Source organism: Littorina saxatilis, linkage group LG6 (genome assembly GCF_037325665.1).
Source record: "Littorina saxatilis isolate snail1 linkage group LG6, US_GU_Lsax_2.0, whole genome shotgun sequence".
In the NCBI taxonomy this organism is placed as follows: Eukaryota; Metazoa; Mollusca; class Gastropoda; order Littorinimorpha; family Littorinidae; genus Littorina; species Littorina saxatilis.
The window spans coordinates 33524560-33551497 of record NC_090250.1 but is presented as its reverse complement, the minus strand read 5'-3'; the positions used below and the strand labels follow the sequence as shown (position 1 = coordinate 33551497).

The 26938-nt window shown below is 43.3% G+C and overlaps 1 protein-coding gene across 4 annotated transcripts in view; it reads left to right on the top strand.

The window, feature by feature from the left end:
• The window catches only part of LOC138969058 (FHF complex subunit HOOK-interacting protein 1B-like), a 54224-nt gene that overhangs the window by 2484 nt on the left and 24802 nt on the right, over window positions 1-26938 (top strand). For 3 of the 4 annotated variants that reach the window (XM_070341762.1, XM_070341761.1, XM_070341759.1), the window contains exons 2-7: window positions 9656-9924; window positions 10909-11091; window positions 11676-12137; window positions 12535-12693; window positions 23594-23680; window positions 25555-25602. In XM_070341762.1, the coding sequence (XP_070197863.1) occupies window positions 9790-9924; window positions 10909-11091; window positions 11676-12137; window positions 12535-12693; window positions 23594-23680; window positions 25555-25602 (1074 nt within the window). In that variant the 5' untranslated portion in view covers window positions 9656-9789. The remainder of the gene's footprint in view (window positions 1-9655; window positions 9925-10908; window positions 11092-11675; window positions 12138-12534; window positions 12694-23593; window positions 23681-25554; window positions 25603-26938) is intronic. The other variant, XM_070341760.1, reaches the window with a different exon arrangement.

Here is a 26938-nt window from a genome sequence, read left to right as displayed (position 1 = left end):
TGACAGAAAAAGATACAGGCATGTCTTTTGCACTTAAAAAAGAGTATTTCACTCAATTCAGTCCTACTTTTTTTCCTGGTGTCCATGTCCCATAGTTGTGACCCAGTATCTAGGATGTGCACATATACTTGTAGTCTTTGAAACGTACTACTGTACATGTAGTAAAACTTGAAAGCAGTGTTTGCTATTAGTATTAAGTATGATATGTTTATTTCTCGCATTTACTGTAGTTTGTATGTTGTCATGCTGCAGTTAGCAAAATACTAGGACTTGTTATGTAAGTAACAGTATACATATTCCAGCAAAAACTGAACAGATAGAAATTTATTAATATTTATAGATTTGTCAAACTGAATAGGAGATTTGGGAGGGGGGGGGGGGGGGAGTCAGGTTAGAGTAGCATTGCAGATGTGCTTGCTATAAATTTGCTATTAGAAAAAAGGAAACAATGTAGTTGCAATAGTTAATGAACTTAATCTGAGAACTTGATAATAAAACAAAGCAGAAGGATCAAAATACAGCTGTACCCAGTTTGAGGGACAGTGATAGTTGCTGTGTTACGAAAAGATGGTATGCAACACTGCAACTGTGAGGATTACAAACCCCCAAAAAAGAAACTGAACAAATATATATGTGGACGTCCATAATACTGGGTAACAGTATTGGGACATGAGCACTTTGACAAAAAGTGTTAATAATCAATCTTAAACAGGCTTGTCCACATGTATACAAAAGACCTGTTTTCAATCAGATATTCCAAAGACAAAAAGTGGAAGGTTCTCGAGCATCTATTTCATCACAACACATTGACAATTGGGTGGGGGGTCGACTGGGGTCATGAGTTATCGTGCTTTGCGTACATTACAGAAGGAAACAAAGCCAAGTGAGATCGGAAAATCGTCTGCGTTTATGGCCGATCATTGATATTTTTGAAAGATCTATTGCTCAATTAATTGAGTAAGTTATGATCCAGCATACAAAATAATGTTGTTGCTATAAAGTGTGCGCGTTAGTACTTCAGACAATTCATTCTCCCTGCAGCGTTTATGGAAACGAAAGTAACTTACGACAAGGCTTTTTTCAATTCCAATTTTGCAAACACGTTTTATTTCATCAGAACAAAGTTGTCATACATCACATGAAACCATCAACAGAGTCTGGACAAGGCTTTGTGAGAGCAAGTTTATAGACCAGCAAAGTTAGTCACTCACTGATTTTGTAACTGTTAATGTTACCCAGTATCACGGACGTGCACATATATATGTGGAAGCCAATCAGTTTCAAAAAGGCGAAAGATGGTATGCAGGACTGTGAGCGTGAGGTTTATAAAACCAAAAATAGAAAACTGAATTGATTGTGGAAGCCATGCAGTCAAGCTATCTCCTGAAGCAGTGCTCCAACGGAAGTCAATTTAATCAGTATGCACTGCAGCCAGCAAGTTGCAGTGGCTTAATTGTTTGCTTCCCTTCCTACCTTGTTGGCTTGGGATGCTGAGGAAAGGCCGGGCAGAGTTGTAAATTTCTTTTCTTTTCCTTTTTTCTTTTCCTCTTTGCGCACAGGGAGTAAATTCCAGACATTCTGCATGTTGAAAATAACGTGGAGGAGGCGTTTCCAGACATAGGAAAATAAAGTTGCGGCATGTTACTTAACCCTGTAGTTTTCCACTGACCAATTATCTAATTATCGGAAAAAAAATGTGTTATTTTACATTGGATGGGTCGGACAGTGGATAAAGTCATATGTTAGACACACTTTATGACAAAAACAAGCTGGGTTTTTGTTATAAGTTAGTTATAGGAATGCGTTATTAGGCAAAACAATTAAAAAAAAGTCTGTTAACGGTAACATAGGCCAATAAAATAGGGTCGGTAGGTCGGGACTTTTTTTGTTTTTTGTTTTTGTTTTCCCCAAAAAAACATATTTCTAAGTTATTTTGCCAAATAAAAAAAGACTTTTTTTTCTTCAAAAAACCCCATATTTTTAAGTTATTTTGCCCAATTTTTTTTTTCTTTTTTGTTCTTTTTCTCCCAAATACCAAAAAACAGTCTAGGGTCGCAGGAAAAAATAGGGTCGATCGGGATACCGTAAACAGACTTTTTTTTATTTTTTGCCTTAGGCATGCGTATGTCATGAAACGTCCAACTTTGAAATTTGGGTGGGGGTATTCAGGTGACAATAACTTTTTTGTTTATCAGCAAAACTCAATAAAACTTTGCTATGTTATGTAAAATGAATGCCAAAACAGACTAGTTAGCAGCATATCTAAAATAAACTGAACACAAAAAAAATATCTTCTTTGTGTTTGTCACGTGTTCCAAAAAATGGACGTACAAATTTCAACAAAAATCATGTTGTCACCCCCATAATATTTTTTACCTTTAAAGATAGCACAATTCTCTTTGCAAATATGAAAAGCTTATTCATTTTCCTTTCATTTGATATGTAACTTTCTATATTTCATTTAGAATATGACCCCAGATAGCCACTCGGCAAGTAGGCACCAACAGCACTGTAAAATATGCCCTAAAACCCCCGAACTGGTAACAACCTCGTTTTGCTATAGTATTGCAATGTAAAATATTGTTATACACACAAATTTAATTGTATTCCTGTAAACATTGCCTTGTAGTTGTACTTGTGCCTTTTGCGTCTTGATTTAAAAAAAACCCAATTTGTTTACATTAAATGTTTCTTAATTTGTGGTATATTTTTGTAAAGGATCTGCAGGTGTTATACTTACATGTATGACAAATTCCAGGTGTAGACTAATTTACCAGAACACATGCAAGCACACACACACACACACATGCACTCTCTCTCACACCCATACTCATAGTCACACACATGCGAGCAGACACTCTTGTACATGCACATGCACACACACTCTTTCAGACTCTCTTTTTCCTATTTGTTCGCGCACATCCTTAATAAGTTAATTACAATGTGCTGGAATTATTTCCTTTTTACATTTAGTCAAGAGAAAACTACTGGATCAATCTTCATGAAATTTCACATGAGAGTTCGTGGGTATACTATCCCCAAACGTTTTTTTCATTTTTTCGATTAATGTCCATGATGACGTCATATCAGGCTTTTTGTGAAAGTTGAGGCAGCATTGTCACGCTCTCATTTTTCATCCAAATTGGTTGAAATTTTGGTTAAGGCCAAAAAAAAAAATTGTCTGTTTCTGGTAACATGGCTAAAAAAAATAGGGTCGGTAGGTCGGGATTTTTTTTTATTTTTTTTAATTATTTTTTTTACCCCAAATGTAGACCAATAAAACTAACTTTAAAGATCGCGCAAAGAGACTGGATTCACTATACATAGAGACAAGACACTCAACACATTTACAAATCGTCAGCGGACTTTCGTTTTCACACGTTTTTGTTGTTCATTTTCTCACCCTGTCCTTTACCACCAAAAAAAGAAAACAAACAAATTTTGAGTTTGGAAAAAAAAAGTTTAGGGTCGGCGCCGAAATTTAGGGTCGGTCGGGTGACCAGAAACAGACAATTTTTGACTCACATGCGAAGCAAAAGTGAGTCTATGTACTCACCCGAGTCGTCCGTCCGGCCGGCCGGCCGGCCGTCCGTCCGGCCATCCGGCCGTCCGGAAAACTTTAACGTTGGATATTTCTTGGACACTATTCAGTCTATCAGTACCAAATTTGGCAAGATGGTGTATGATGACAAGGCCCCAAAAAACATACATAGCATCTTGACCTTGCTTCAAGGTCAAGGTCGCAGGGGCCATAAATGTTGCCTAAAAAACAGCTATTTTTCCCATTTTTCCCATTTTCTCTGAAGTTTTTGAGATTCAATACCTCACCTATATATGATATATAGGGCAAAGTAAGCCCCATCTTTTGATACCAGTTTGGTTTACCTTGCTTCAAGGTCAAGGTCACAGGAGCTCTTCAAAGTTGGATTGTATACATATTTTGAAGTGACCTTGACCCTGAACTATGGAAGATAACTGTTTCAAACTTAAAAATTTTGTGGGGCACATGTTATGCTTTCATCATGAGACACATTTGGTCACATATGATCAAGGTCAAGGTCACTTTGACCCTTATGAAATGTGACCAAAATAAGGTAGTGAACCACTAAAAGTGACCATATCTCATGGTAGAAAGAGCCAATAAGCACCATTGTACTTCCTATGTCTTGAATTAACAGCTTTGTGTTGCATGACCTTGGATGACCTTGACCTTGGGTCAAGGTCACATGTATTTTGGTAGGAAAAATGTGTAAAGCATGTGAGTCGTATGGGCTTTGCCCTTCTTGGTTTTTTTTTGCCTAAGTAATCTTCGACGAAGCTCGGACAATGGTATTGCATTTTAGCTTGGAGGCTTAAAAACTAGTTAATTAGTTTGCTCATTAAAGTTGTCATTAAAATCGAATTTTCACTAACAGATTTAAAAGGGATTGCATCGTATTCCTCAATTTCTCCTGAATTCAAAAATATATGCATGTGTCATGTTTACTCTAAAAATAAAAATGTGCTCAGAATGACAGAAAATAGGTTAAGTACTGTAAGTACTGCGTTTGCACGCTACCCGGAGACGAGCATGACCCGTCTCTATTTTTGGGTGTGATTAGTCGAGACTATCTTAAATATATAAAACATCAGAAATTGTGAAAGAAACAATTGAAAGTCAGCAGAGGCTTTCTTATATATATATATATATATAGTCTCGGCGATGACTGTTTATTGTGTTTATCTGTTACTTTAATGCCGACAGCTTGACTAAATGTTTTTATATCGCTTCACGCGACTTTTTTTATGTTATTTTGGTTGCTGTGCATAAATATGTACCCCTATGGCAAATCCCAGATATTTCTTAACATTAAGAAAAAAGAGAAAGTGTGACCGTTCCAGACAAAAGTGTATGTATTGCCTTTGTAGAGACCAGTTTTTAGGAGGCAGCAGTTAGTGGTACGTGTGCACAGCTGTGAACAATAGATTTTTTTTTTAATAATTCTTGTGGATTTAAGATGTTGGCCCCAGTGAGGTCATAATTTAGAAAGGCAAGTTGTTTTATTTCAGTTGGAATTTGCATTTGTCTTGAGTGGTCAATTGGTTCTTCAAAACATCAGGACTGTAATAATCTGCTGGTCTTAGTTGGGCGTGCACGTACATGTTTTGTTAAAGTTTGTATTATGCATAATTTCTTATTCTTCTTTCTGTCTCAACTCAGCGTTTCGTCCATAAAACACTTTATTTGTATTCCATTGGGAAGCCATGAAACAGGCTGGGAAAAAAATAGTGTTAATGCAGCTAGAAGAATACAATGTACATTCAAGTAGGCTTTTAAAGATCAGTGAAATGTATTTGAAATCTTGCACTGTACGTGAGCGTGTGCTGAAAGTTTGTTACTGATGTTCATAGTCTGTGTTCCATTGTGGATGCCCACTCCATCTTGTGTGTAACTGTAAGTCTAAATACATATAATATATATATCAAACTTGAAAGGGGAAGGGTTGGACAAGGATGTAAGAATTGGTATAGAGTGTAATTACAAAAAAAATATTTAAAAAATCAAACCTTGATTTTTTATTAATTTCTGTGATACCTGGACAGTGGGTTTTCCTAGCTGACATTGTCTGAAACTTACTATGAACTTTCATAAACTCAACAGTACAAGCTTCCACTTTCACCCATGTGACTTTTTGTATATTGCAGAATACATTTCTATTTTAAAATTGAAACTGGAAACTACGCTGCATGTACATTTAACACAGAGTAACAAACAAACAAAAACACACCCAAAACCCTAACATATTGATGAGTTGTTAGCGGTGGACATGAGTCAAAACTTTTTGTGTAGAGACCACAGTTGACTGATGAGTTTGGAAGCTGCCACTTGCTGACAGCACTGTGACCCCCAGGGGTGTTACAAACCCCAACATCTGTTGTCACTTATGAGGATTTGATTCCCCACATTGGCTTTAGCATATCACCAATTCTTGTCCCAAATAGAAATATTTTCTGAGAGGACGTTAACTCCCCCCCTTTAGCCACATTGGCACTGGGGATCTCCTCAGATTCCTGTCTCAATCCCCTTTCCTCTTTGCACAGATTCCTGTTTCTCTCCTCCCATTCCTTTTGCACAGATTTTTTTTTTTAAACCTCAGTCTGTACATCTCAGAAATCTAGTCCACTAGCTGCCCCTCCACCCTCAGGTGTCCATCCTCCCTCCCCCAGTCCCCAATCTGTGGGATGAATTGTGTATTGATTGTGGAGGCAGTGATCAGCGGGTTTACTGCTGCTGTTCTGTTTTTAGTGTTTCCCACCAATGGCAGTGGCAGTGTCGGCATGGTAATGTGTTGAGCTTACAGCTTGGGTGGTGAGTGTTATGTTTTGTTGTCGGGACCAAGGCCACTTGGGTTGCTGGCAGTTCCTGAATTATGAATATTATGGGCTGGAGGGAGGTCGAGCCAATTCGTTAATTATTCATGCTGCTGAGTGTGTTGTATTAAGCAACTATCCTGAGAGTGATTAAGTGCATTCTGATGGGTTACACAACCTATAATGTCAATTGTGTAAATCACCAAAATGAAAAAGTGCAATTTAGGCAACAAAAAAGGAAATGTTTTTGATTTATTTTTAGGATTATATACAAAGTAGTTTTGTGTGTGTGGGTGTTTTTTTTACACAGATGCAGCTGTGGGTTATTATAATTGCCTGGAACTCGTACTCCTTCAAGCTGTGTCCCCTAGATGTGGAAGAAGACAACTTTGGTGTTTTTTGTTTTTTGTTTTTAAAATGTCACTGTTGCCAGAAGAAAGTACTAGTGTCCGGAGGAAAAAATAGGGTTGGTCAGGGAACCGGAATCTCTTTATTTTTTATTTGACTTTTTAGGAACACTTTTTTTTATATACATTAAAAATAATGGTAACAATGACATTTGATTCAAACAACTGCTGCAAAAAACAGTATGTTACTTGTTATAGATTTATTTGACATTATGCTGACTTTCAAGTTTATTTTTGAGTCTTGAAATACAATAGGTGTCACACAAATATGGCCAGTATAGTTTATTTTTTTGTTTGTTACATGTAATGTATGATTAACATTACCCTAGTTAGTAGTAATGAATTAACAGAGCCAAATTAAGGAAGAAAGACTTAGTAATGACTGCAGTTTTTGAAGCTGTCCAGTGACTAAACAACTTTTGTCCATGCTGACACTGTTTTGAGAACTCTAGGCTGACCTAGTTATTGTCCAGTAGGTGTGGACATGGGCTGACAGCGCTCAAGTGAGGTTCATTTTACACAGGGCTTACCTCCTAAACCTGTGTTAACCCATGCATTGACAGCTTCACACACTCAGCTGTGATTGGTACCCCCTCACCCATCTCACCCCTCCCACCCATCCCAGTCCCATTCAAGACTCCCCCACCCCCCACACCTTTTTTTTTAAAGATTAAGAGTACCTTGGGCTAACGATTTTCTTTTCTTAAGGACTGTAAATGTATCCTCATTTAAAGACTTATCTTTAAAACAGGAATGTTTCATATTTTGGGCGGTCTTGAAATGTTGGGGGGGGGGGGGGGGGGGGTCCACTGTATTTCTGAATACATGCCACCTTGGTGTTGTTACTCCCACCCAGTCCTGAGAACACAGACAACCCCGGGGCCGCTCCCTTCTTTACATGGTCTGACTGAGGTGAAGGGATAACTTACTTACATGATGGCATTGTTGTTCCTTGATGCATGAAGAATTCTATGATTTTCAGTCCACAACAGAATATTTGCATGGTTTATGATCAGACCATCTGGGTGGCTCACAACACTTAAAGCTGTTTTATGCCGACAACATTGTGGGGGCTTAATTCACATCACTGATCATATCCTTTGAACTTCTGTAAAGATTTGCTCCAATACTTTTCCTCCCACAATTTACCAGGGTGCCATACAGGTATACATACTTTCTAAATAGGTTGCTAGTATTTGCTGGAAGTTACCAAACCAGTGATTGTGATGTACTGAACCAGGTTAAGTAAGTAACTGACAAGCTGTAGCACATAAATTTTGTTCCAGATTTTATTTTATAACTGACAAGCTGTAGCACATAAATTTTGTTCCAGATTTTATTTTATTTTCATCATCAATGAACAAACTTAACATATTGTGAATATTACACATAGCCTCCTTTATTTGCACATTCAGACAAAGCCCCAAACTGAGAACAGGTCTGTGTAAAATGTGTGATTAATGGAATAAGTGACCTATTTCTTGTGTAAAGTGATTAATGGCTATGATGCTTTCAGTGCGAATGATCCCAGTAGATAGCAGCTGTTACCAGAGTCTACGTGCAACAGATAAAGGCAGCATACATTACTACATGTGCAGATAATGATTACAAATGTGAGATAACGCAAGTCTTTTGCACCCACTGTGCAGAAACAGCTGCCTGTATGTTTTCCTGCATCAGTCTCCACACATCTGTTTTGACAGTTTGAACAATAGAACATGACTGTACAGTACACTACGTGTATTTAAAGAAAAAGTCCTCTGTAGTGTAAGCTTTGTGAAACTGAAAGCACTTGATTTTAGTGTGTGTGTGTGTGTTTTGTCACGTGGATGCAGTTGCCTGAGTACCATGAGATGGCGCGCGCACATAACTATTGGTGGGTATACATGACAGGCAGAGTTTACTCATTTATTATTGAATTCAGCCTTGTTTTTGGCCTTCCGTATCCAAGCAACGGTGCGTGTTTGTGATTTGTTTTTAACATTGTGCTTTTTGACTCACATGCGAAGCAAAAGTGAGTCTATGTACTCACCCGAGTCGTCCGTCCGTCCGTCCGTCCGTCCGGAAAACTTTAACGTTGGATATTTCTTGGACACTATTCAGTCTATCAGTACCAAATTTGGCAAGATGGTGTATGATGACAAGGCCCCAAAAAACATACATAGCATCTTGACCTTGCTTCAAGGTCAAGGTCGCAGGGGCCATAAATGTTGCCTAAAAAACAGCTATTTTTCCCATTTTCTCTGAAGTTTTTGAGATTCAATACCTCACCTATATATGATATATAGGGCAAAGTAAGCCCCATCTTTTGATACCAGTTTGGTTTACCTTGCTTCAAGGTCAAGGTCACAGGAGCTCTTCAAAGTTGGATTGTATACATATTTTGAAGTGACCTTGACCCTGAACTATGGAAGATGACTGTTTCAAACTTAAAAATTATGTGGGGCACATGTTATGCTTTCATCATGAGACACATTTGGTCACATATGATCAAGGTCAAGGTCACTTTGACCCTTATGAAATGTGACCAAAATAAGGTAGTGAACCACTAAAAGTGACCATATCTCATGGTAGAAAGAGCCAATAAGCACCATTGTACTTCCTATGTCTTGAATTAACAGCTTTGTGTTGCATGACCTTGGATGACCTTGACCTTGGGTCAAGGTCACATGTATTTTGGTAGGAAAAATGTGTAAAGCATGTGAGTCGTATGAGCTTTGCCCTTCTTGTTTTGTGAAAGTGGTGACGGTGGTATTCTGTGTGTATGTCTGTCTGTCTAACTCCTAGTGTGTATATGTGTCTAAATGTGTGTACAGGGTCTATGTCTGTATTTTATGTTCAGTATTTGTTTGTAAGTTAGAGCTTTATTAAAAGTTCCTTTTTCTTTGTATTTTCAGATCACTTCTTGACTGGACTTTGCAGCTGCTTTGAACATCTGACACATCAGTTATGACATAGATCTTCACTCAGCACTAACCTCAAGGGAAAACATGATGCATCCAGATCAGCCTAGTCTTTTAGCCATGATAAGATGAGTTGGTTCAAGCGCTCGTCAAGTGTCCGTGAAGATGGCCGAGTGGCCGTCAATGGACAAAGCTCGCCGGGACAGGGGAATGGAGGAAGCAGTCGAGACCGGGCAGATACTGACCCTGACACATGCTTCGAGGTAACGACACTTAAGTAATTTGTAGATTTATACACAATTGTAGAAAGAACGCTTATAATGTAACCTACACATGTAAACAGAAAAACATAATTTAGTCTAAAAAGCTGGTATATAAACATACAAGTCAAGTTAGCAAAACACAAACGATGATTAGAGTAATTTTTTTTTCTATATGAAAAGGAAAAGAAGGTGCATTAAGCACTTGGGGTGTCTCTAGGCCTCTTGAATCAAATTTGTATCTGACGTACAAGGCTTCATCAGAATATGATATTCACACTCGTAATGTGGGTACACATTCACATAGCAGCAATACTCAAATGTAGATTCACGTATACATATGAGTGTATACGACATCATATAAAGCATGCCTTGTTTTTTACATGAGGAAGTACATTTAGAAATGAGGAAGTTTGGATTTTGTTGAGAGCTCTCCTCGCATCCGGTGTACAAGGGAAAATGTATGATGTAAGTGTGATATATTCAAGTTTAATTGAGACAAACGTAGAACCATGCAATGTTCCATGTGTACTTGATGCAGTGATGCAGTGTTTAAGTTTGCTATACATCAGCACAAGTTGCATTTATAATATAAGTAAGCAGAGCATTTTTTGTTGTTGGCTGTGTTAAATAAAACATTTACTAGAACCTCTGTCTAATTCGATCATTAAAGTGGATGAACAAGATAGAACAGGAAAATAATAATGAAGGAGTGATTAATTAGCTTCAGATATTGCTTCTTCATCTTGAAACAATAAAATTCAAGATGATGGAATGCAAAAATGACAAAAGGCTACTTAGCTTCGGATGTTGCTTCTTGAAAGTCAAGATAGTCGGAAGCAAAATGACAATAGGTTTCACACAAGTATGACAAAAGCTTTTTTGTCCTTGAATAGTTTCCTGCTGTCTTGACTCTTTAGCATTTTAGCTCTTTATTATTATCCCACTCAAAATCAAGATGCCAATTTGTGTCGTTTTTGTGAACAGGTTTTCAAGAACCACTGGCAGCAAGCACTGAACGTGATCGGTGCGGGCAGCAAGAAGACATGTTCCAACGACGATGTGGAGACAGTGGTTCACAACTTCGAGCAGATGATGACACTGCTGGTGGGAGAGGAGGGGATCGATGGAATGCCAGGCCCCATTCTCCACTTCTTGCTGGAGAAAGAGGTAAACCTAAGTCGTCAAAAATCTGATACCTTTAGTACGCTAACGTTCCAAAATCAGCATAGGCTAATGACTGATTTATTTAATAAAATACACAAAACATTTGCAAGACCTATGGGTGGCAAACAAAACTGACAAAATAGAATGAGAGGGGGGCATCGGCGGATCAATGCAATAGTTATGGGGGGGGGGGGGGGGGGTAGACACATTTTAGGTAGGAGGTGGAAGGAAGTAAAAAAAGCTTGGTCTAGTCTTGGAGAGTGTCGATGGAAGGTGAGAATACACTCAAACTTGGAAGCTTACAAAGAGGATGGCCTTTTGTGGCAGAAGTAAACTAGCCTGGTTACTAATACTAGTAATAGACAAAGTCCGGAAATAACTCTTTAGGTTTGTATTGCTTGTGAATACCCATGCTTTTGCTGAGACAAACAATCCACGGGCCAATCACTAGCATGTCTGGTTTATTTGTCTGAGTAAAAGCAAGGGTATTCACTCTTTTCCAACCCACACAAACCCGACAGAGTTATTTCCCAACATCGTCTATTGGCTTGTCACATAGATTCTCAGCAGAGCCTTGGTACTTTCAGGTGCTGGAGACGTTCTGCAACTGGTGCAGCGGTCAGCGCGACCACCAGGACAAGCTGTGCATGGAGCAACTCCGCGTCTACGAGCTCCTCATCTCACAGAGCAGGCAACTCCTCCTCATCCACCGCCAAGTTATCCGCCCTTTGCTCCGGCTCCTCATGGCCTGTGCCGAGCCACGTCCACCCGGTTCAAGCTCTGAGGAGTTGCAGTTCCGGCTGGTGCTGGTGCTGCACCAGATCTGTACCTGCATCTCCCAGGAAACGGTGATTCTGGAGAGTTTCTTTAGCACTGAGGCTGATCACGGTCCTGCCAAGTTCCTTATTTTCTCCCTGTTGATTCCCTACATTCACCAGGAGGGCCCTATCGGTCAGCGAGCCAGGGACGCTCTGCTGCTGCTCATGACCCTGTCCGCCGTCCACCCGCACATTGGTCACTACATCGCTGACAATTCTGACTTCTGTCCTGTGAGTTGATTTTGACTTTGGCGTGGAATTAAGCTAGTCAGTGGTTATCACAGCTGGTTATTGCCTCTCCTGTTTTAGCTCAGACTGGCTTAATAGTTTGTTGTTTCCACTGTTGGTTTGATCCCTGGGTTGAAGAGAAATGTATTTTCCAGAGTCAGTTTTCAGTACAGACTCTCTTGTCGGTACCTGAACACGCCTGTGTGCATGAACTCGCACAATAATGTTCCCAACTTCACAGTGAGAGGTCTTGGGGCTTCAAAAACACTCAGGCAGAAGTGAAACAGATAGCAGGACACTGATGCTGCATACTCGCTCTTCCCAGGGTTAAGGCCTTCTGGAAACCGTTGGAGACAATAAGAATGATAAAAATGACCAATCTTAGTCTTTATTTGTACAGGTGTTGGCGACAGGGCTGAGCGGACTGTACTCTTCCTTGCCCAGGAAGATCACGCCACCCTCAGACGATTGGTACGCACTGACGGAAAGCGACTGCCAGAGGATTGTGGACTTGCAGATGTTTCTCAACTCGCTGGAGTTTTGCAACGCTGTTGTGCAGGTTTGTGTGTGTGTTGTGTGTGTGAGTTAATGTGTTCTCTTTCTGTGTGTCTGTATGTGTGTATATGGGGACCGTAAGTTGAGAACCGGCACGGTTGGCCTAGTGGTAAGGCGTCCGCCCCGTGATAGGGAGGTCGTGGGTTCGAACCCCGGCCGGGTCATACCTAAGACTTTAAAATTGGCAATCTAGTGGCTGCTCCGTCTGGCGTCTGGCATTATGGGGTTAGTGCTAGGACTGGTTGGTCCGGTGTCAGAATAATGTGACTGGGTGAGACATGAAGCCTGTGCTGCGACTTCTGTCTTGTGTGTGGCGCACGTTATGTCAAAGCAGCACCGCCCTGATATGGCCCTTCGTGGTCGGCTGGGCGTTAAGCAAACAAACAAACAAACAAACAAACAAACCGTAAGTTGAGACAGAGTTTTTTTAATGACTCTTGTCAGTGATTGATTTTTACATTTTGTTGTATTGTCAGTTCTCTAGTCTCCTTTTTATATTTAGTCAAGTTTTGACTAAATATTTTAACATCGAGGGGGAATCGAAACGAGGGTCGTGGTGTATGTGCATGTGTGCGTGTGTGTGTGTGTGTGTCTGTGTGTGTGTGTAGAGCGATTCAGACTAAACTACTGGACCGATCTTTATGAAATTTGACATGCGCTTTGCGAGTTCCTGGGTATGAAATCCCCGAACGTTTTTTTTCATTTTTTTGATAAATGTCTTTGATGTCATATCCGGCTTTTCGTGAAAGTTGAGGCGGCACTGTCACGCCCTCATTTTTCAACCAAATTGGTTGAAATTTTGGTCAAGTAATCTTCGACAAAGCCCGGACTTCGGTATTGCATTTCAGCTTGGTGGCTTAAAAATTAATTAATGACTTTGGTCATTAAAAATCTGAAAATTGTAAAAAAAAATAAAAATTTATAAAACGATCCAAATTTACGTTTATCTTATTCTCCATCATTTGCTGATTCCAAAAACATATAAATATGTTATATTCGGATTAAAAACAAGCTCTGAAAATTAAATATATAAAAATTATTATCAAAATTAAATTGTCCAAATCAATTTAAAAACATTTATTAAACAATGGCGACTGCATGTGAGAGGGAACAATAAAGAGACCAAAAAGCAATGTACTCACGTTAAAATGACGAACACGGAACGAATAACGGCGACGTTTCGACCTAAGGGTCTTCTTCAGGCACAAAAACACAAAAGTACACACACAAAAAAGAAGAAGAAAGACGATAGAACAAATAAAGAGGAGAACAACTGACAAAACAACTGCACTGCACAAACCGACAAATGACAAAGACAGAGAAGCAAGGGAAGCTACTCGAGGAGAATGAAAAGCGGCAGTTTTGAGGTCTGTAGACCAAACAAAATGTGGGGGGGGGGGGTGCGTGAAAGGGAACGAAAGAGGAGACTCGCGTACCCGTGCGGACACACACACACACACACACACACACACACACACACACACACATACACACAAGGTGGAACAGCGGGGGGAAGGTTGAGATGAATGAATTAACGGCGAATGTTAATTCCATCGGGGCAGGTAGTGCCAAGGGATGATATGATGTGGGACTCCCTGAGTTTGCGCTCGAAGGAGTCGCCACGTACTTGCCACAGAGCCATGACTCTGACATGATCAAGTGAGTGACCAGCGGCGGTGAAGTGAAGGGATACTGGCCTATTGCGGGAATGACGGATGTCAGCCAGATGCTCGGAGAAACGCACCTCAAGGGTGCGCGCGGTTTCTCCGATATAAATCTGGCGACAATCATATCATCCCTTGGCACTACCTGCCCCGATGGAATTAACATTCGCCGTTAATTCATTCATCTCAACCTTCCCCCCGCTGTTTCACCTTGTGTGTATGTGTGTGTGTGTGTGTGTGTGTGTGTGTGTGTGTGTGTCCGCACGGGTACGCGAGTCTCCTCTTTCGTTCCCTTTCACGCACCCCCCCCCCCCCCCCCCCCCACATTTTGTTTGGTCTACAGACCTCAAAACTGCCGCTTTTCATTCTCCTCGAGTAGCTTCCCTTGCTTCTCTGTCTTTGTCATTTGTCGGTTTGTGCAGTGCAGTTGTTTTGTCAGTTGTTCTCCTCTTTATTTGTTCTATCGTCTTTCTTCTTCTTTTTTGTGTGTGTACTTTTGTGTTTTTGTGCCTGAAGAAGACCCTTAGGTCGAAACGTCGCCGTTATTCGTTCCGTGTTCGTCATTTTAACGTGAGTACATTGCTTTTTGGTCTCTTTATAATTTAAAAACACTTTCATCTTATTCCTTGTCGGTTCCTGATTCCAAAAACATATAGATATGATATGTTAGGATTAAAAACACGCTCAGAAAGTTAAAACAAAGAGAGGGACAGAAAAGCGTGCTATCCTTCTTAGCGCAACTACTACCCCGCTCTTCTTGTCAATTTCACTGCCTTTGCCATGAGCGGTGGACTGACGATGCTACGAGTATACGGTCTTGCTGAAAAATGGCATTGCGTTCAGTTTCATTCTGTGAGTTCGACAGCTACTTGACTAAATATTGTATTTTCGCCTTACGCGACTTGTTTGTATTCCTTTTCTCTTTTCTCATGAATCCTAGAAAGTTTAGGCTTTGCGAAAAGTCTCAGTACATTTATTTAGCCTTTGTTCTGACCAGTAGCAGAAAAGAAACAAATGAATTGCCATACCTGCAAAGGTTTTTGATTTGTGTTTTTAAGGACTGGTGACTCAAGATTTATTCAGCTGTGAATGTGGAGGCGACCGAGTTCATTTAGTCTTGTCATGTGATGGAACATGAACATTATGTCCATTTTATGTGACATGTTTATGGCTGTCTCGCCTGTGGGTTAATCCGAGTGGCTGAGACTGTCCCCAGTCTCCCCCCAGTAAAGCTGAAGAAACGCAAGTATTCCCTTTCTTCACAATGAATGATTTCAATTTGCAAACCCTTTCAACATGAGTCACAGGGGTACCTGTAATAAAAGTCCTATCTGATTAGAGGACACATCCAAAGAATGGACATTTTCTTCAAATTGACACAGTTGTCTGTAAATCTATTAACTGACTAAGGTATGCTTGTCATGAGAGGCAACCTATTATTTTGGGACAAGGTCTGATCCCAAGGGTGTCCTCACCTTACAGGTACCATTGTACATGTATGTGCACTGGGTGGGTTGCAAAGTCCCAAGGGGTTTCTCTCCCTAAAGGTAGCATCTGTTATTTTCAGGTGGGATTCATAGTCCGAAGGGTTTTCACTCCACACAGGTACCACTGCTTGTGCATTTGCTATTTTCAGGGGGATTTCATAGTCCCAGTGGTTTTTTCTCCCAACAAGTACCACTGTATGTGCATTTTTATATTTAGTCAAGTTTTGACTAAATATTTTAACGTAGAAGGGGGAATCGAGACGAGGGTCGTGGTGTATGTGTGTGTGTGTGTCTGTCTGTCTGTCTGTCTGTGTGTGTGTGTAGAGCGATTCAGACTAAACTACTGGACCGATCTTTATGAAATTTGACATGAGAGTTCCTGGGTATGAAATCCCCATACGTTTTTTTCATTTTTTTGATAAATGTTTTTGATGACATCATATCCGGCTTTTCGTGAAAGTTGAGGCGGCACTGTCACGTCGCTCTCATTTTTCAACCAAATTGGTTGAAATTTTGGTCAAGTAATCTTCGACGAAGGCCGGGGTTTGGTATTGCATTTCAGCTTGGTGGCTTAAAAACTAATGAGTGAGTTTGGTCATTAAAAATCTGAAAATTGTAAAAAAAATATTTTTTTTATAAAACGATCCAAATTTACGTACATCTTATTCTTTATCATTTTCTGATTCCAAAAATATATAAATATGTTATATTTTGATTAAAAACAAGCTCTGAAAATTAAAAATATAAAAATTATTATCAAAATTAAATTGTCCAAATCAATTAAATTACATATTCTTACTCCGAATCACATATATAGCAGTTGACACCGTCTGGTATGCTAAGGTACTGAAAGCGCTACCCATCTTTAAAGTAATTAAAGGGAAGCAACCCCACACCAAAAAAGCTGGAACTAGCATATGGTAGTGAGCTACCCCCTGGGAGTTACCTCCCATTAGCTACTTCCCATCCCACGCACGTGGCTACTTCATTCCGACTTCAGCTGTCCTGGTGAGAGGTCATTGAATTTTCTGTGCGCTACTGTGGCTGCCTTGTGCTGTTTCGTTCACCTGCCGGCCACGTAACTCATCTTGTCTCCCGTGCGGGCGCCTGTTTTGGTGAGCTCGTTCTGTATTTTTCTGTTTTCGAACTTGTGCGTTGGTTGCTGTCTGTTGTCCTTTGGACATTGTTCGTCAGTAACCTGTTGTGCTTTCGCCATTTTGTTTACAGTTAGCTTTGCTGGCTTGTATTTTGTGGCGTGTTCACTGACGCTTGTGCATTGTGTGTTGCAAGCTTGGTTCGTTTTTATTTTGCTGTAGTTACTGCTTAGCTGTCCGTTAGGACTTTCGTTTTCAGTAACTTTTTCTGTGAAATTTTTTCGCTTGTTTCTTGTTTGTTGTTGGTCAGCATGGCAGACCAGGATAAACGTAAGGGTAAAGGAGACATTAAGGGCAAGATTAAGCCCAAGTCCTCTAGCTCTAAGCCTGTTGTATTGGTGTCAGACGCTGCACGCAACACAATTTTGTCAGTGCCTATTTCACCTCCGCTTTCTAGCACCCCCGTTTGTGCTAGTTCTACTGTTGTTTCTGCGCCCTCTGCTTTGTCGGCGTCGGACCAGGGGACGATTGTGTCCTCTCTCTTGCAGACTCTTATCCCGGAGATTCGCTCTCTGGTACAGACAGAGATGCAGCGCTCGTCTACTCCAGTTAGCGCTGCCGTTCCGGTTTCGGGGGGGGACACTCAGTCCCTCTCTTCCGGGAAGGTTTCTTCTGTTTCCGCTCCTCAACTTCCTGTCTCGGGTGGAGACGTTACAAGTAAGTTGAACCGGTCCTCTTGCTCTCGTGAAGCGCCTGGACAGCCCCGTGCGGGCAACGGTTCGTGTGCGCAGGGTCACTCCCTGCTTTCGGCTGGCGGCAGGCCTCCTCTTGTAGAGCAGGACTCTGTTAGCCAGCAGCGGCGACCGTTTACGGTTACTGCGCTTCCGGCTCCCGCCGGAAGCATAGGTCCCCCCACGCTTGCTCGCAATGCCAGCCGCGATGGGATGGATCATGAGCTGGCCTACGGGCTTCACGGCTTCCGGCCGCAGTTCGTGCATTCACCGCTTCCGCCCCCGGCGGTTATGGTGTCTGCATTTCCGGCTTCGGCCGGACACGCTGTCCCTCTACCGTCCACTTCCTCTTGGATGGCGGAGAGGGAACAACAGCGTGATGCTTTTGCACTTCCGGTGCTTCAGCACGGACGGTCGTCTCTTTCCTCTGCTGAGGTTTTGACTTCCGCCCAACCACATCCGGCGTTCTCGGACGGTGTTCCGGTTTACCCTCTCCCTACTGGGCAGGGTTTAAACCAGGACGATGTTCGTGGGTACAGGTTTCCGGTTTCCGGTCATCCAGAGTACCCTTCAGCCACTGTGGTTGATGACTACGGTCGTTCTTCGCTGATGGATCAGTCTGAACTGCAGTCAGTGGTCAGCGAAGACACCCGTACTGTGTTTTCCTCTCAGCTCAAGTCCATTCTTGACTCTGCAGCCGAGGTGACTTCGCGGTATTTTGCAGAAGGTGTAGCGACGTCCGCTACTTCCGTTTCGGCGGCGCCTTCAGCTATGGCAGACTTCCTGCCGGATAAGGATGACGCTTCCTCCTTCCGGTTTGTGGAATCTCCGTCTGTCTCATACCACCTGTCCCAAGTTCTGGTGCACCCGAACAAACGGAGCAGTGGTATTCCGGTTGAGCCGTTCCCTCTTCTGGCACCTTTTGGGCCGGTTCCGGAACGGGCTCGTGGTTGGCTTGCGGATGAAGGGCAGTCCTCTTCCTTTGTGCATTCTGCACAGAAGAGGATTGCTTTCCCTGTCCGTAGCCGCAACCTCACCACTTCCTTTGCTCTCCCGCGTGCCATCTTACCGGTGACGCAGGAGCTGCAGGCTTTGCTTGTCAAACCAGTCAAGTCTGACTCGGTTGTGCCAGTGCGGGAGGGTACTCTTATCTCCCTGGAGGAGATCGGTCGTCAGCTCTTGGAGCTGGCTTCCATCTCCGAGACGCTGGTGCGGGCACTGTCTCGGTCGTTGACCGACTCTCTTGTCCCTTTTTCCCTCAGTGAGGAGCAAAATGCGGATGATGTCTCCTCCCTGCTTACGGCCCTGGCGAAGGTCAATGAGGAACAGACTCGTCTCTCCTCTTTGCAATACGCGCATGCGGTCTTGACAAGGAGGGAGTTGTTTCTTGCCAACTCTCAGTTTGCCGATCAGGCTACCAGAGACACACTACGTGTGTCTCCGGTTGTAGAGGGATCGCTGCTCGGCCACATGGCGCTTGTCGCTCGGCAGGCAGAGATTCAGTCCAACAAGGACGCTCAGTTCCTGGACATGGCTCTACAGGGCGCGAAGCAGGCTAAGCCTTCCCAGCAGGGGAAGTCTCAGCCGAGTTCCAAGCCCAAGCCTGCTCAAAAGAGGCCTGCTCAGCAGAGCTCTCGAGGTGGCAAGAAGAAGACAGTGTCGGGAAGGGGGCGTGGCGGCTCTAACAGCAAGCCTCACCCCCAATGAAGCGCCCCCGGTCTCACCCCCCCCCCGCCCTCCACTTTGGTGATGGCGGGGGGCCTCTCCCGGGCACTCACCCATTGGATGGTCTCAGTAGACAGCCAATGGATAGTGGGAGTTGTGAGATCGGGCTTCCGTCTCTTATGGCGGGAGGAGAAGGCTCCTCTTTCCCGACATCCGCCACGCTTCAAGCCCCCCTGCTCTCAGGAGGCAAGATCCGTTCTGCAAACGGAAGTTGCCTCCCTGGTGCAGAAGGGGGCAGTGGAGAGGGTCCTGGACCAAAGCTCCCTGGGATTTTACGGGCGCCTTTTCGCCGTGCCCAAAGCTTCAGGGGCGTGGCGTCCGGTCTTGGACTTATCTTTTCTCAATACTTTCTTGAGAGAGATAAAGTTCAAGATGGAGACGCCCGCCAAGGTCAGAGACTCTCTCCGCCCAGGAGATTGGGCGACCTCCATAGACCTGACAGATGCATACTTTCACATCCTGGTGCATCCGTCCGACCGGAAATGGCTTCGTTTCCGGTGGGACGAGCAGGTCTACCAGTTCCGCGCCCTCCCTTTCGGTTTGTCGCTCGCACCATGGATTTTTACCATGGTGGTCCGACAGCTGGGCGCTCTGGTGAGGTCTCAGGGTATCCGCCTGCGGGTTTACCTGGACGACTGGCTCGTTCTGAACCAGTCCCAGGCAGGCTGCACGCAGCATACCCAGACGGTTCTTCGGGAAGCCCACTCGTTGGGGTTCTCGATCAACGCGTCAAAGTCGGAGCTGACCCCGTCGCAGACGTTCACCTACTTGGGGATGTCCTTCGACACGGTCGCTTGGACTGTCCGCCCCTCTCAAAAGAGGGTGGACAAGCTCCAAGCTCAGATACGCTCGACTTTGCCCCTCCTGCAGGCGCCCCTTCGCTCTCTTGCCTCCATCTTGGGACAGATGGAATCCATGGCTCTGTTGGTCCCTCTGGGTCGGGTACACAAGCGTCCTTTTCAGGCAGCTCTGAAGCCGTTTGTGGGCTCGACTCGGGTGGATTGGAACGTCCTCGTCCCTCTCCAGGGATGGTTCCAGTCTACCACCCTCCCGTGGTTGGACACGGAGTGGGTGTGCAGAGGGGTTCCGATTGCCTTGCCTCCCCCGGACTTGGACCTGTTCACGGACGCGTCCTTGCTGGGGTGGGGGGCTCACACGGACCTACACACGGTGTCAGGTCTGTGGTCGGTGGAACAGAGCCAGTGGCATATCAACCGGCTGGAACTAGAAGCAGTAGCTCTAGCTCTCACCCGGTTTCTGCCCTCCCTGCAGGCCAAGCATGTTCGTCTGTTTACAGACAACACGACAGTGGCAGCTTATATCAACAAGCAGGGAGGCTCGCGGTCCCCGTCTCTCTCGGACAGGACCTGCGAGGTCTTGAGGTGGTGTTACCAACACCGCATCTCGATCTCCGCCAGGTACCTTCCAGGGAGGCTGAACACTCTGGCGGACGCTCTCAGTCGCTCCGGCAGGGTGCTTCAGTCCGAGTGGACAGTCACTCACGGGGCACTGCTTCGCCTTTGGACCCAAGTCCCAAAGCCTCTCGTCGACCTGTTTGCCACCAGGTTCTCGAAGAGGCTCCCGGTGTTCGTCTCGCCATTCCCGGACCCTCAGGCTTGGCGAGTGAACGCTCTGGACATTCCCTGGACGGGTCTGGAGGCGTACGCCTTTCCGCCTTTCCCATTACTCGGCCGAGTAATTCGAAAGGCGGAGCTGGAGGGGCCGGCCCTTCTACTTCTGGTCGCGCCCCTCTGGCCGTCGCAGGACTGGTTCCCAGACCTGCTTCGGCTCGCCCAAGGTCCTCCCATTCCTCTCTCTCTGCGAAGAGGGGAATTAGTGCAGCCCCGAACAGGCATTCCACACGAGGAGCCCAGTCTTCTGAAGCTTCACGTGTGGATGTTGTTCGGGACTCACTGAGGCGCTCTGGTGCGTCTTCTCCGACGCTGGACTTGGTGGGCAGCTCCCATAGGGCTTCCACCTCGTCCGTATACGCCTCGCACTGGAGGGCCTGGGCCTCCTGGTGTTCCGCTAAAGGGGTGGTTGCAGTGGCTCCTCGCTCTATGCAGGTCGCCAACCACCTCTCGTTTATGTTTTCGCAGGGTGCCTCCGTCTCCTCTATGAGGGTCCGGCGCTCTGCGATCTCTGCTACTCTCAAGCAGATCGGCCGATCTGTTCAAGTGGGGGGGGTGATCGCTGCTGTCATTAAGGGCGCTGCTCTCAAGGAGGTCCGGTCTCGTTTGCCCGCTCCTAAGTGGGACCTGTTCCTTGTTTTAGCGTTCTTGCGGTCCGCGGAATTTGAGCCTTTGAGCGAGTCGAGTCTCTACAATCTCACTCGCAAGACTCTTTTTCTGGTTCTTTTGGCTACGGCCCGACGGGGTAGCGAGGTCCACGCTCTGTCGGGTCTGCCAGGTGACATTTTGTTCGAGTCGGACGGCTCAGTATCTCTTCGTTTCCGTCCCGACTTCCTGGCCAAGAATCAGGCTCCGGGGCAGGCCTCTCCGTTGGTTCGCGTCAAGGCCTTGACCAACGCGTTGGCTCCGGATGACCCTGATTCGGTCAACTGTCCAGTTAGGGCCTTACGTCTGTATTTGGCTCGGACTCAGCCGGTTCGTTCCTCCTCACAAAAGCTATTGTTTATCTCTCTTCTCACTTCAAGGGAGAAAGACGTTTCAAGAGTTACGTTGGCCCGGTGGGTGTCGTCCCTTATTCGGCAAGCCTACAGTTGGTGTCACACAAGTGGGGGGGGGGCTCAGCCTGCCTTTCCCCTGGTCTCGGCCAGAGCCCATGAGACTAGGGCGTGGTCTTCATCTTTGGCCGTCCTTCGCTCGCAACGGCTTGACGAGGTGCTCTCGACGGCTTACTGGCGCTCAGAAGATATTTTCATTAATTACTATCTTCGAGACGTGGCTGCACTCAGACAGGATGGATCTCGCGGTCTACCTGCCCTTATAGCAGCCGGCCAGTTCCTGTCCAGAATGTGATGGTGAGTTTGATTTATTTCTTGCCCACCGCCATGTTGATGTTATCTGCTATATATGTGATTCGGAGTAAGAATATGTAATTTAATGGAAAATTTCTAAAGTAAATTTTCATTTCATTAATATACTTACCCGAATCACATATCGAAGTCCCTCCCGCCTGCCCCGCTGTTTGTTTCGGTTTTTCTCTGAGCCGGAATGAAGTAGCCACGTGCGTGGGATGGGAAGTAGCTAATGGGAGGTAACTCCCAGGGGGTAGCTCACTACCATATGCTAGTTCCAGCTTTTTTGGTGTGGGGTTGCTTCCCTTTAATTACTTTAAAGATGGGTAGCGCTTTCAGTACCTTAGCATACCAGACGGTGTCAACTGCTATATATGTGATTCGGGTAAGTATATTAATGAAATGAAAATTTACTTTAGAAATTTTCCATTTAAAAACACCTTCATCTTATTCCTTGTTGGTTCCTGATTCCAAAAACATATAGATATGATATGTTTGGATTAAAAACACGCTCAGAAAGTTAAAACGAAGAGAGGTACAGAAAAGCGTGCTATCCTTCTCAGCGCAAGTACTACCCCGCTCTTCTTGTCAATTTCACTGCCTTTGCCGTGCGCGGTGGACTGACGATGCTACGAGTATACGGTCTTGCTGCGTTGCATTGCGTTCAGTTTCATTCTGTGAGTTCGACAGCTACTTGACTAAATGTTGTATTTTCGCCTTACGCGACTTGTTTATTTCTAGATGGGTTTCATAGTCCCAAGGGTTTTCACTCCCCACAGGTACCACTGTATGTGCATTTGTTTTTTAAGATGGATTTCATAATCTCAATGGTTTTCTGTTCCCACAGGTACCACTGTATGTGCATTTGTTATTTTCAGGTGGATTCTATAGTCCCAATGGTTTTCTCTCCCAACAAGTACCACTGTATGTGCATTTTTTATTTCTAGACGGGTTTCATAGTCCCAAGGGTTTTCACTCCCCACAGGTACCACTGGATGTGCATTTGTTATTTTAAGATGGATTTCATAATCTCAAGGGTTTTCTGTTCCCACAGGTATCACTGTATGTGCATTTGTTATTTTCAGGTGGATTCTATAGTCCCAATGGGTTTCTCTCCTCTCTGGTATCACTGTATGTGCATTTGTTATTTTCAGGTGGGTTTTATAGTCCCAATGGTTTTCTCTCCTCTCAGGTATCACTGTATGTGCATTTATTATCTTCAGGTGGCCCACCCCCTGGTGCGAGATCAACTGATCAAGTACATCTACACAGGATTTCTTGTTCCTGTGCTAGGCCCGGCACTGCATCAGGTAAGTGCTGCACAGCACCTTTCCTCACTCTATGGGTTTACCTGGATTATAACGGCTTATGTTTTGTCTGTTGTCTGGGCTCCGGGTTGCTAAATGCTTTGCTGAATCCCAAGGTGCTTAACTGTGTCCATGTGGAGCAGCAGTATGGATGGGACAGAGGATGACCAGTGTACGTATGTACAGTATAGCTGAAACGGCACTCTGCGTGTGTGGGACAAGGAATAATCTGTTATACGTGTACAGGGGTTGAGCTGACTTTGAATAATTTGCATTGGTTGATGGAGAGAAAAAAAGAACAATTTTGTGCAGTGATATGACTAAAATGGTTATACTTCACTAAAAACAAAAGCAACATTTATTCAACATTTTGCAATGAGGGCCCTGGCGTGTAGTGTTCAGCCCCAGAGAAAAAGACTGTGTTATTTGACACCCTCAACCAAATTCAGATGGGACATATACTGATGATATATTTGAAGTCCGAAGGCGCCAAGTATAATATAAGTGCCCTAATTTTTTGTCTAAACGGGTGCAACTTTGTGCCATCTGCCACTCTATTTTGTTATCAAATTGTGTGTGTGTGTGTGTGTGTGTGTGTGTGTGTGTGTGTGTGTGTGTGTGTGTGTGTGTGTGTGTGTGTGTTAATGTCAAAGACAAGACAGGCGTCAACCCCATGTGACGGCCTCTTTTATTAAGATCAGAAGATTGTTCATGTCTGTCTGTGTGCGACTACAAAAGATTAATGCCAAACTTGCACACATTTTGGAGATTGTTGCCGACCTTTTGTGAAGATTGTAACACTTGAGAATGGGGGTTTGGTACTTTTGCCTCTCCGTTTTATCCATTGTTCCTTGGGTTGAGGGTGATGGGTTTTTTTTTTTTTTTTTAGTGCGTTTATTTTTTGCTCAGTCAAATGCTGTCTTATTATTTGTATTTAGTTTGTTATTAAAATTAGTAGATTCATTCAACAAATAATGTTGGAAGTACATAGATTTTGTATGTTATGTTCTTGGGTAGCCTTCTCTTGTGAAAGACATGATTGTTCCAACTGTAAAGCTCTGCGTTGTTTGAGGATTGTTGTGCTGAGATGCTGCTCATACACAGAAGTTTCCATTCGATACTGACATATATATGTTTAAAGAAAATATCTTCCTAATATCTTTGCCTTAAATGTTGGAAGGCCAGTTGTTGCTTGTACAGTGTACATTAAGTAAAATGTGTGAATAGAAAAGGCACAAAAGTAGCAAAGTTTTACCTTTTCAGTCTTTTAGTTTCTACTTGATCATTCTGCCAGCATTTCTTCTCAGTGCACTACTGAATATCACTTATCAGTTATCAATTTTCTCACTGTCTTTTAGAACTTATCTTACTTTTTCACTGCTATTATATAACCAGCGTTCCACATCCTCAAAATGTTCAGAAGTATCATCCAGAAAACAAGAGGGCTTTATAACTCATGCCTAAAAATTAAGGAGTAACAACAGTTGTAAAATATTTGTTACTATGTGCTGTACATGTACTGTACACATTACAGTAAATGACTCTGAAATAAATGATGGAATTAACTGTCAACCAGAATATGTCTTTACAAATGATTTCCTGCATCTAAGCGTAGCTCCAGAATTTTTGTTGTTGTTTTTGATCCAAAGCAGACAAGCTTCATACATCCTAAGCAGGAACATTAATTATGTTCATGCCTCCCTTCACTAAAAAACATTTATACACTTAATTCTCTTTACTTCACTATTTTATGAAGTGTTTGGCATTAGGAAGTACACAACAAGTCCAATTTGACATGATGTGGAGCACTGTATAACAATGACAAATATTCTCACTGTATCTTACTTCTGTATCTGACTGCTATCTTACTATGACAGGACATCTCTGGTCTCCCTATACCTCTCCTGGACACAGCCATGTTTATGGTTAGTAAGTTTACCAAGCACAACACATTGTCATGCTCATTTTGTTTTGATTCACTTGTCATGTTTTCTCGGCTGAATGGCCATTGTTCATTCAGCATGCTGATCTGTTTTGTTTTAGAGGGTTTTTTTAGAAGGTGGCCAGGTGTATGTTCATTTGTGTTTTGACAGTGTTGTCAGAGCTACTAATTTTGCTTGAGAAGTTGTGAAACTGCTGGGTGGTTTTGTTGTAGTTTGTTGCTGTAGACATGGCCGATTTTAAACTGAATTTCAATTGACTTTGGTCAGCTAGAAGTCGCTCAGTAGTTAGCAAGGCAAATCAGGGTTATCGACCTCGACCATGTAACATGTTAACAGTCTAACCCCATTGTCACCCAACTTAAAACACGAGTAGAATACTGTTAACTTTCTCAACTTTCTTGTCAATTTTGAAGTGACTTTCTTTGACGCACTTTATATTGGAGGCTATATTTAGCAAACTGTGTGCGTGCTCGCCATTGGCTCGCCTTTGTTGTGCCTATTAGGCCTAGTCAGGAGAAGTGGGATGATAACCAGTGAGCCACTTGAGCTGTTCATATGGCAACATCTTCTCAAAAATGTTGAGGTGAAAAAACTCAGGGAGAAACCTACTGAAAGTTGGTTCAAACTCAGCCTTGTGAACAGCACTTAGGCGGTGTTGGAGTTAAGCTGCAAGTGTTGCCATAGATGTACATGTCATGAGAAGAAAGACACCAATATGTCTAATCCCAAATGGAGGATGTCCTAGTTTTCCTTGTGTTTCTTAACTTGGGCCAGTGAGTTTACATAACCTTGCATGGTTATTCTGTAATGCATGTTTTACACCAATGACATTGAAATTAGTGTCAATGTTGTCGTTTTTGTATTCCCCACTGGTTTTCTTATGTCAAAAAAGCATGATTTGGTCACTGAGTTCTTGTGACTTGTTCAAAAGTTTGACTTTCATTACATTTTGTACGAAGCTTTCTTTTTAGTTTTTGCAGCTTTTGCTCAGTGTGTGGTTTCATTATTGGTGTATTAGTTTTCATGTCATTGTTCTTATTATGTGTTATGTTTGTTTTTTCATTGAGGGTATATAGGGGGTTAAGTAGAACATAAGTTGGAACAGGACGCCTCCATATTGACATTCTGTTTTTATCTCTGTACTGAGCCTTTACAGATGTGTTCCTCTTGTGTATATCATATTGTGGAAACTGTCTGAAATCCATTAAGGCATTCACTACCACAAGTTCTAGGCTTTCCAAAAATAATGTACAAAGAATGGTGTAAAATCAAGAGCACTCAAGACATCCATACAGAAAAGACGATGTTTGGAAATAAC